This window comes from Tachysurus fulvidraco, chromosome 15, assembly GCF_022655615.1.
Source record: "Tachysurus fulvidraco isolate hzauxx_2018 chromosome 15, HZAU_PFXX_2.0, whole genome shotgun sequence".
In the NCBI taxonomy this organism is placed as follows: Eukaryota; Metazoa; Chordata; class Actinopteri; order Siluriformes; family Bagridae; genus Tachysurus; species Tachysurus fulvidraco.
The window spans coordinates 18,568,054-18,579,370 of NC_062532.1; the positions used below are offsets into that span (position 1 = coordinate 18,568,054).

The 11,317-nt window shown below is 41.0% G+C and overlaps 1 protein-coding gene across 1 annotated transcript in view; it reads right to left on the reverse strand.

Annotated features, from left to right (window-relative positions):
• The window catches only part of kcnj19a (potassium inwardly rectifying channel subfamily J member 19a), a 29,515-nt gene extending 18,720 nt beyond the window's left edge, over window positions 1-10,795 (reverse strand). The window contains exon 1 of the mRNA XM_027161046.2: window positions 9,854-10,795. Within this exon, the coding sequence (XP_027016847.1) occupies window positions 9,854-10,522 (669 nt within the window). The 5' untranslated portion in view covers window positions 10,523-10,795. The remainder of the gene's footprint in view (window positions 1-9,853) is intronic.
• Window positions 10,796-11,317: the final 522 nt, after the last annotated feature.

Genomic DNA, 11,317 nt, shown 5'->3' on the forward strand with positions numbered 1-11,317 from the left:
GAGAGAGAGAGAGAGAGAGAAAGAGAGGGAGAGAGAGATTCTAAGCAATAGATGTACTTAGTATAATGAAGCATGCATACATAGAGCAGCCATACTCTGTCTCAGACACACTCACTCACATGCACACATACACAGAGTTCTGACTCATACCTCCCACGTAACCCTAATTAGCGTTAATTAATGCAGTTTATCACTTTATCCCAGTGTCTGTCTGAACCACAGACAACACAAAACCAGCAACAATGAAGACATTTCCCTCTGGCCTTTCTCTAACCGTTATTGATGTGTGTGTGTGTGTGTGTGTGTGTGTGTGTGTGTGTGTGTGTGTGTGTGTGTGTGTGTGTGTGTGTGGGGGTGTGTGTGTGGGTGTGTGTGTATGAGTACGGGCTCCCTCTGGGCCGGTGACTCACTTGTAAAAAACCAAAACAAACAACTTTGATAATTACTCCCAATATGTCACCACATCTGAAAGTGTAACGTTACCCAATTAGCAAACATTTCACATCTACACTACACTACAAATAACAAGCTTAGTTACCTTTTTTTTTTCTTCACAGCTCTAGGGTCATCTTTGTGACAAGACAAAGAGGATTTGGTATTGATGTATTTACTCTGCTTCTTTGGATTTGTTTGCTGTCTTGCTTGATTTTTTGGGTATTTTGACCTGCGCTGTTTATTAATGTTTATTGTGTGTGTGTGTGTGTGTGTGTTACCCAGTTTGATCCTGTCTGTGTTGACTTTTCTATGTTCACTTCAATTCAATTTATTTGTATTGCACTTTTAACTATTGAAATTGTCTCAAAGAGGCTTGACAGAAGCATAGAAACAGAATACAAAGTTTAAAGTTTAAGATTAAGTTGCTATTTAATGGTGCTTGCAAAGCAACATTCTTGTTATCTTGCATACTGAGATATTCTTCTTCTGGACAAAACTTCAGCGTGTAACTTGTCCTGCAGCTTTTGTCCTAGACCTATGAATGAGGTGTCAAATAGACCGGCTCATGGAGAAGAGGTGTGCTATGACTTTTATAAGCGATCCAACCAACGATGTTCGCACATCGGACGAAAAAGCGGCCAAAAAAGTCCCATAAACTTGAATGGGAAATTCCTAAAATTCCTTTAATCTCTCTCTCTCTCTCTCTCTCTCTCTCTCTCTCTCTCTCTCTCTCTCTCTCACACACACACACACAAACACACACACAGCGTGTGCAGAGCTCAGGCACGGCTTCTCTTCTGTGTACACCCCAAACACCCTAGCAACCGAGTGCCGAAATTTGCCACGAGCAAGCACCATTCACATTTTTTTCAGGAAATGTACATTCTAGTTATCTCTTCTTATCAAGTCTGAGGTGATGGTGACAAGAAAAAACTCCCTGAGATGATATGAGGAAGAAACCTTGAGAGGACCCAGGCTCAGAAAAGAACCTCCTCCTCATTTTAGTGACAGTGTACAGTAAATAATGTCAATGGAAATAATGTCCTTTAAATAGACAGTTTGTAGCTGAGGAACTAACAGGTCAGCGTCATTTCTGACTTCATTACAGATTTAACAGACTAACAAGAAGGTGAGCTGGCAGATGCAGTGTTTCCTAAACGTCATTGCAGACCGAGTACACCTCTTCATGGCACTGGTATTCTCTGAAGGCAGTGTCGTCTGCCAAAGGGTTCAAGATGTTGCCTTGGCCTCCAAATTCCACAGATCTCAATCCGATCGAACGTCTGTGGAATATTCTGGAGAAACAAGTCTGGATCATCGATGCTCCACCTCAAAACTTACAGGACTAGCTGCTAACATCTTGGTGCCAGATATACCAGCACACCTTCAGGGGTCTTTTAGAATCCATGTCTAAATGGATCAGAGTTGTTTTGGTGGCAAAACAATTTGGAGGCCTGACCAACACAATACATGAGCTTGTTGGACAGTCGCATGCTTTGCAGTGTTTCTACAAGATTTTGAAGTGTGTGTGACGGAATTTAGTCAGATCTGTTAATTAAGTGAAGATCTGGCTCACAATCAACATTTCAGTTCATCCCAAAGGTGTTCCCCAGGGTTGAGGTCAGGGTTCGGTGCAGGACATTTGAGTTCCTCCACATCTTACATTTGGAGTTGTAACAGGAAAAAAATCATGACATCATCAAGGCAATAATATAAATGTCTAAGCCATATTCTTTAATCGTTGTGAAAAGTGCCATACAGTCCTTTTGTCTCAAAGTTTACCCACCTTCTCCAACACACACACACACACACACACACACACACACAGAGATAGAGAGAGAGAGAGAGAGAGAGAGAGAGAGAGAGAGAGAGAGAGAGAGAGAGAGAGAGAGAGAGAGAGAGAGAGAGGGCGAGAGCAAGAGCTCATAAAAATCACACACCGGAAAACTTTATCTTTTAGAACTTCCTGTCATCATCGCCTACAGGCTTCCTATAAATGTGTGTTAGTAAATGGAATGAGATTCAATCTCCGGGCTGATGGTGGCCGGACCACCTTTACACACACTCTCAATCTCTCTTTCACACACACACACAGACACACACACTGTTCTGTTACTGGAGAGAAAATCACCCACATTTGTGTTCTTGTGAAGACACAGAGACTCTTGACAAAGCTCTCTGTCTCCTTTCATGTGTCTGCCCTTTTCATCTGCACTCTTCCTCCTCTCCTCATTCTGTGCTCCCAGAAACTCTCTCTCTCTCTCTCTCTCTCTCTCTCTCTCTCTCTCTCTCTCTCTCTCTCTCTCTCTCTCTCTCTCATTTACTAGAAAGCACACAAGGCATGTGAAAGAAAGGATACAGTATGCTTACAGAGGTGAGAGAGGAGGAGAAGATAAAATGAGGATGGCTGCCTGGTAAATGTGTCAGGAAATGGATAGCAAAAGATGAAAAGCCTGGAGCTGGAATAGTCTGTTCTCTATTTCTCTGCCTCCCTTTCACACTCACACACACACACACACACACACACACACACACACACACACACACACACACACACACACACACACACACACACACACACACACACAGAGTCTTTCTCTCACACGGACAATAGTGCTCCAACACAAGGTTTCTCAGAATCACACTCACACATACACACACACACACACACACACACACACACACACACACACACACACACACACACACACACACACACACACACACACAGTGCTAAGCTCACTTACACAGTAACATGCTAATTGAGTTGACTTGCTTTGTACTTTAGTCTCTCTTTTTGCATTCCATGGCGAGTACATGCATCGCAGTCAGGTTAAGAATCAGGAATTTGATTCCTTTCGTGCTTTGTGATAACCAACTGGCTTAAATTTATTCAGCATTCACAAAACACACACCACACGCATGCCATCATTCACCATCAATGCCATTAACAACACATTAATAACCATGGTGAAAATCAAAATCAATTCACTATGATTATCAACATTACATTTATATTTCTGGCATTTGGCCGACACCTTTATCCAGAGCGACTTACAGTTGGATCTCATTTTTACAGATCTGAGCAATTTAGTGTTAAGGGCCTTGCTCGGAGACATCCAACCTTATCATACAGCAGCCCATTGAATAGCAGGTAATCCAAGAATTGTATTGTTTTGCATTTCATTTTTCTCAATCATTCGGTATCACCTACAGGGTCCCGTATATTCAGCGTAACTTACATTTCACACCAAAAATCCAGTGTTTGCTCGATTTCTTTGATCATCTTTCATACTCGGACATGAAAACGCATTTCATACGTGTTATATAACCCAACTAATGTGAGTCACAGATTCTCTTCGTCAAATTGTTCCTGAAGCTATTTTAGAATCGCTGATCGGATGAACTGTTCATCGTGCGGAGGGTCTTTCAAGATAAAAACCCCTGGCCTTTTTAAAAGCCCTAAAGCAGTACAAAGTACTACAGAGATTAGAGTGTAGGCAGAGAGAGAGAGAGGGAGAGAGAGGGAGAGTGAGAGTGAGAGAGAGAGAGAGAGAGAGAGAGAGAGAGTGTGTGTGTATTTCCTTACTCTCTAGATTTTCTAAAAAAAAAAAAAAGAAAAAAAAAACAGCTTTTCTGCTGTTCTGCTTTATTTTTACATTTCTTTGTCCTTTTTGCTGCTCTCAGCCACATATCCGAGAAATTCTCTACCTTTTATACGTTACAATGAAAGATTTATTCTTTATTATATGTATCCTATTCTCTCTCACTCTCTTTCGATCTCTCTTCTCTTCAATGCCTCTCTTATCCTTTGTTTTTTGTTATTGCTGCCACCAAAAATTTTTGACAAAAAGATTTTGCTGCATTTTGTTATTGTATATATATATATATATTTTTTTTTTGCAAAAGTTGTGTTAATTGCTGAAATTGTAAGCCCAGGATTCCTCGTTTAAACTCCTGCCAGTGAAGACACATCTGTAATGACTTTATAATGGAGCCGTACTCATGTTTGACACACGTGAATGGAGAGCGTTAGCTGAATGCGTGTTGCGATGGAGTCACACGGCACGTCCATGTCTGCATAAAATCTGCTGTCATTTGGAAAAACTGCTAACTCCCCCATATATCGCTGAATTTGCCTTAAATTGCCTTAAACATCTTTTTCCTTATTTCTATTTCTCTCTGCCTCTCTCTTGCTTTCTTTTCATCTCTCTTATATCTTTTTATTCCTTTTTCTTTGACTGACTCGCTCATATATTTTGACCTTGTCTTTCGTTCTTAGAGTCATTTGTCCCTCTTGATTTTTTGTCTAGGGGTGTTTAGGGGTCCAAGCACCAAAGGTAATCAAACTGTATTGATTTTATTGGGATTTATTCTCATACCATACAATGTGACATAGATTTTTTTTAAAATTAATATTCAGGAAGGGGGGCACGGTGGCACGGTGGCTTAGTGGTTAGCACGTTCACCTCACACCTCCAGGGTTGGGGGTTCGATTCCCACCTCCGCCTTGTGTGTGGAGTTTGCATGTTCTCCCCGTGCCTCGGGGGTTTCCTCCGGGTACTCCGGTTTCCTCCCCCGGTCCAAAGACATGCATGGTAGGTTGATTGGCATCTCTGGGAAATTGTCCGTAGTGTGTGATTGTGTGAGTGAATAAGAGTGTGTGTGTGCCCTGCGATGGGTTGGCAATCCGTCCAGGGTGTATCCTGCCTCGATGCCCGATGACACCTGAGGTAGGCACAGCCTACCCATGACCCGAGAAGTTCGGATAAGTGGTAGAAAATGAGTGAGTGTATAATATTCAGGAAAATACCAAATTTGATTAAATGGTGGAATATACTGACTGCTACTCAGGAAAGCAAGATGATCCAAATTGGCCTTAGGTTGGTGCAGCAAACCAGCATTTTGACCTTAATTCTTGAAGTAATTGCTTAAATTATCTGAAATTGAAACATTTTCTTGTATAAATTTCTAATTTCTAATTTAATGTTTTAGTTTAGAAGTGGTTTTATAGCTCAATATCTCAAAAAATGACACGGTGTTACATGAAACGAATCTATCACCAGTTTTTAATTAAACTTGACTTTATTATCTCATTATGTGATCAATATCTTGCACCATAATGTTCTGCCGTAACCTCACTGGAGGCTGATACTCTATTTTTTCCTGTTGTTTTCCTGTTATTTATTAAATATTTTATGTCCAGTTACAAGCTTAATGAAAAAAGAAGCTTAACATTAATCAGCACAAGATAAAGAGTAAAAATAACAATGCATAAATATATTAATGTACTCTTTTATGCAGTAGATACAATATTCACATTAGAGGCAGTTATTTAGATTTTTAAATGATTATCTTTGCCTGCTATACTCTCTCTCTCTCTCTCTCTCTCTCTCTCTCTCTCTCTCTCTCTCTCTCTCTCTCTCTCTCTCTCTCACTCTGTTGATTTCTAACTGACAAGCCACACTAAGTTAATTCCCTTGCTCTTGACCCTCAATGGAGGACTGGTTAATTTTTCCCGCCTGCTCCTTGTTAACCTTTTGCTGTCACCGAGGCAGTCGTGAATGCTACATGCGTCTGATGGATCTACAGGATATATAATCCCCCCAGTGAGATCCAGCTTTGATTTATACACATCTCACGTCTCACTATTTATACTAAAATGAATCCCAGCTCTGTTGTTTCTGAATCTATTTGATTGGATCCTGTATGTTTTTATTTCCGTTTGTTCGGTATGGTCTGTTTTGTTCACTGTCTTGAATGGCTTATCAGTGTTTAACGAAGGGTTGTGTTCTGGTCAACCCTAGTGTGTGGCGCTCTGTGTGTGTCTATTCAATGTCCTCATCCATGTGGAATATGTTATGCGTCATTAAGCTATATCTCTGTTTGCTCAATGTACTGTGAGAGAGAGAGAGCACACACACACACACACACACACACAAACACACACAGAGCAAATCGTTGACAAACAAAAAAAGAAAAAAAAAAAAAAGCAAAACAACTAGCATATTTAGTGGTCTTGTAGACTCAGTTAGCTATTCTTAGCATTCATTCATTCACCAAGTGACCTGAACCATTGTTATTGTCACTATGCCTTCATGTCTTCCAATAGTCTCAGTTATTGTCACTCCATTTTCAAGCTGACCAAAAAAAGAGACTATTTACCAACATAACTGAGGTAAATGTTGATATTTCTGATTGTTATGTCTCATTTTTACTGTCACTAGAGGCCTTCACATTTTCCAGTAGACTCAGTTAGTTGTAGTTTTTTAACTACCCTATTCTTAGCATCCATATTTACCAGTTGACCTGAACCAAAGACACGATTTTCCAACACAACTTGAGGTAAACTTTGAAATTCTGGAAGGTGTTCCCTTACTGTTACTGTCACTATACGTTCACATTGTCTAATAGTTTCAGTTAGCCACAAACATTAACATATAGCATAATTTTTTCAAGTGGATTAGTTCAAAAGATCTATTAAAAACATCTCTGAGGTAATTGTTGATATTCCTGAGGATTTTGTCTCATTTTTACTCTCACTATTCCTTCACATTGTCCAGTAGTCTCTGCTAGCTTCAGTTATTAACTAGCTACTTGTCTCGGCATCCATATTTACCAACTGACCCGAATAAAAGACACAATTTACCAAAGCAACCTGAGGTAAATGCTGCTATTACTGATAGTTTTGAATCATTGTTACTGCCGCTATGCCTTTACATTGTCTAGTAGTCTCAGCTAGCAGTGAGTTCACGTTGCTACACTGAAAAAATGACTTTAAGTCAAAACCTTTAAAACTCTTTAAGAAAATTTATAAAGAAATGCTCATAAAATCAAATAAAATTTGAATAACATTTGATCACCTTGCTAAATATAAACTGAAACACCACACATTGAAAAAAAAGGTGTATCACTATAGAAATTCGCAGTAATGCATCATTACATGACCTTCTCCTAGTTTTAGCCACATTTTCACAGATATAATCGACACATCAGGACTGCCCACTCTCCCGGACTAAACCACACATTCCTCAAGCGCTGTACCCGAAATGCACAATAAGTGTTTCAGACGCACGGATTAGCTGACATGGCTGTGACTGTAAACTGGAGGCTTAGAGAGGCTCTGGAGTTCAAAATGTCAACAGATCTCATTGTCTCTTGTCTCAGGTTGCACGGCCAAACGGCTTTTAAAGCATAAGACTCTACACTGACTGATAGGAAGGCACACACACACACACACACACACACACACACACACACACACACACACACACACACACACACACACACACACACACACACGCACACACACAGAGGATTCCTTCAATGGTTACTATGCCACATGTTACTTCTCAGCATGAACAGAAGTGTGTAGGTGTGTTTGGCTAGCACTAAAGTCTGGATGATTATTTGTTAGAGGTGCTTTTGAAAAATACCCAAAATGAATGCTTCTGTTATTTATTAATTAATTAATTTATTTATTTATTGCTTCTTTTTTCAGAATTAGTTGGCATTTTTTAGTTGTCCATCAAGTAGACAGCATAGTAAGCAACAAGCTGTGAAAGTGCACATTTTGTTTTTGTCAGCTCAAATAAAATAACGGTGAGTCATATGAAAAGGGATTTTTTTTTGCAGCCTTATCTGAGGAAAAAACTACAGAACAGCAATCTACTATACTACTCAAGGTATCATGTTTCTAGGCTTTTGAGTTCTAATCAGATCGCCTCAATTGGTTCAATTTGACCGGATCAAGTTTAAATGATATTGGCAGCAAATTTTACAAAACAAAAAAGCTTCTAAATACCACTTTTAAAAAGAACCCTCTCTAGAACATTTTTTTAAAATGCTCTAAACTAGGTTAAAAAAGTAAGAGTGTAAAAAAGTAAAAAAAAAAAAGCTTTATAAATATTGAATAAAATATTATTTGTTGCATTTCTAAAAAAATCTATAAAATAACATATTAGTCTTTTAAACCAGATTCACCCTGACTAGGATAAAGCAAGTACCAGTGATGACTGAATAAATGTAGTAAAAACATCATGCAGCACTGTGCACATGTTCATGAACATTCATTCATTCATTTTCTACCACTTATCCGAACTTCTCAGGTTCTTGGACGGAGTGCCAACCCATCGCAGGGCACACACACTCTCATTGTTCATGAACATGATGTTTCTTTTTTCTTCATAACTGACCTTCTGAACCCACCCTTTTTTTTTGGGTGCTATGGGATTGGGACTGCGATTTCCTTTAGGATCAATAATGTTTTTCTTTCTTTTTTTAATCTCTCTATTCTAATCCTGACATACAACTCAAACTGAAAACAAAAAAAATAAAATCCATCAGAGATCTTGGACATCCCATCAGATCCCACGTAAAGCCCTCGAGCAAACCACTTTTCCCTCAGCGGCACGGCTCAGTGATTAGATCTGACCATGTCTCATTTGTAATTCAGCCAAATGAATCAATATATAATGAACTCATACTTTGCATTCTAAATAGTTCCCTTTTTTGGTTATCCACAATTATCAATCTAGATTGTTTAAATCTTAACATGGACTTGTGGTTAGATATTAAATAGTGTATTAATGCAATGCATGACAGAAGTAATTTTCCACCATGTTCACTGAAAGTAGGAAATTTGCTGACTAATCACAATGAGTGCAGTATAGGTAGTACTGAGATGGGATGATTTTGTAGAAAGATAATAATTCCGTGCATTTTGGAATAAGGTTTTTGCAACAAAAAAATTAGGTAAGAAATATATATTTCTAAATAACATGAAACGTGATAGATTCAAATAGCACCTATAAAGTGCTCCATAGGTATTGCTGAAACCACACTGTAGTTGCACTGAACTAAACCTGAGTGTGTGGCAGCTTGCTCGCTCCAGTGGGTGTGCTGCTGTTATGCAAAGCCTTTGGTTGTCAGGTTCCTTATTTTTTATCCTGCACAGCTTGCCCTGTTTCAGTGGCAGTATGTTGGTATTGATTGAAAGGTCAGGGGTCAACAGAATGATTTAATATAAGCAGGACCAAAGCAGTTCTCATCAGCCCTGACTGACTGCTAACTCCTAATGGCTGTCTCCCATTTTCTCACTTCTCACTACCTGGTTGTCAGAGCTGTCCATAATTAATGAATGAATATTTTTTTGTTCCTTAATGTTACTATATAACATGCATGCGTACTTCTATGTGTGCTTGTGCCTGCGTGTAAATGTGCTTGTGTGTGAGTGCACTGGAGTGCGACTATGTCCGTGCGCAAACGTGCGTGTACCCATGCATGCATTTGGGTATATGGGCGCGTGCAAGGGGTAGTGCATGTATGCGCTCCTGCGTGATTGTGCAAGTGTGCATACACAGAAGTGTCTGGGTGTGCGTGTGTTTGTTTGTGCGCTTGTAAGCTTGCGCGCACCCACCTTGATGAGTTTGCACCGGATTTGCGCCGAGACCATGTGGCTGTTGCGCAGGTTGCCCACGCGGAACATGAGGCAGAGTTTGCCGTCGCGCTGCGAGATCACGGCGTCCTGGCTGAACATGAGCGTCTCGGCGCGTTTTTTCGGCTGCGACATCTTAATGAACATGCAGCCGATGAGGAAGGCGTCCACTATGGAGCCGAGCAGCGATTGGAACAGGAACAGAATGATGCCCTCGGGGCACTTCTCTGTGATGTAGCGGTAGCCGTAGCCTATGGTCGCCTCGGTCTCGATAAAGAAGAGGAAAGCTGACGGGAAATTGTACACGTTGGCCACACACGGCATGTAGGACGAGTCGCGCGCGCGCTCCAGGTCGCCGCGCACGTATGCGATCAGCCACCACATGAACGCCATGACCAGCCAGGCCACCGTGTAGGTCAGGATGAAGATAAGCAAGTTCCAGCGCCACTTCAGGTCCACCAGCGTGGTGAAGAGGTCGGACAAGTAGCGGCTCGTCTCGCCGCCGAGGTTGCCGTGCTGTACGTTACAGCGGCCGTTTTTCTCCACAAAGCGTTGCCGCTTTTTCTTCACCGGAGCCGAGAACGCGCCGCCGCGGTCCGGGTTCACCACCTGGTGATAATCCTCGCCGAACTTCCGCCGGAGAGCTGCCATGGCCAACTTTGCGCAGATGTCTTTACGCGCTTGTTTCCTTCACAGAGCCGGCGTCATTTTTGCCCCGTGAGTGCTAAGCTTCACGAACGCTTCTTCACGTGAAACATAATTAAAGCAGACTTGGGAGGGCTAAATAATGACCATGAATGCAGTCCTGACTGTCAGGACTGAGTCAGAGACAAGTGTGCGGCTTTTCTTTTAGACGTGGTTAAATGTAAGAGTTACTCGAGACAAAGTGATGCACGGCGGCGAGTTGGTTGTGGATGAAGAAGAGGAGAGAGGGAGGAGAGACACTGGGTGGGCGCGTTTAAGCTGTAGTATTCTCTCTCTCTCTCTCTCTCTCTCTCTCTCTCACACACACACACACACACACTCACACACACACACACACACACACACACACACACACACACACACACACACACACACACACACACACACACACACATACACCATTTCCCTGTCTCACTTTTCACATCATTCAATAGAGCTTCTTCTGTAGCCACAGAATCTGAAGCATATTTAGGATCAAACTAAATATGAACTTTGTGCTTGTGGTTTAAGGACTCATTTATCTTTTATAATAAATTAGACTGAAATATATCAATTTTTACTCTTTAGACTCAAATACATTTTACTCTTTATGGTCAAATGTGTGTGGACACCTGATCTTCACACACATCAGAATCAGAATCAGCTTTATTACCAGGCATGTTTTCACTCATTCTCATTTTCTACCGTTTATCCAAACTACCTCAGGTCACGGGGTGCCTGTGCCTATCTCAGGCGTCATCG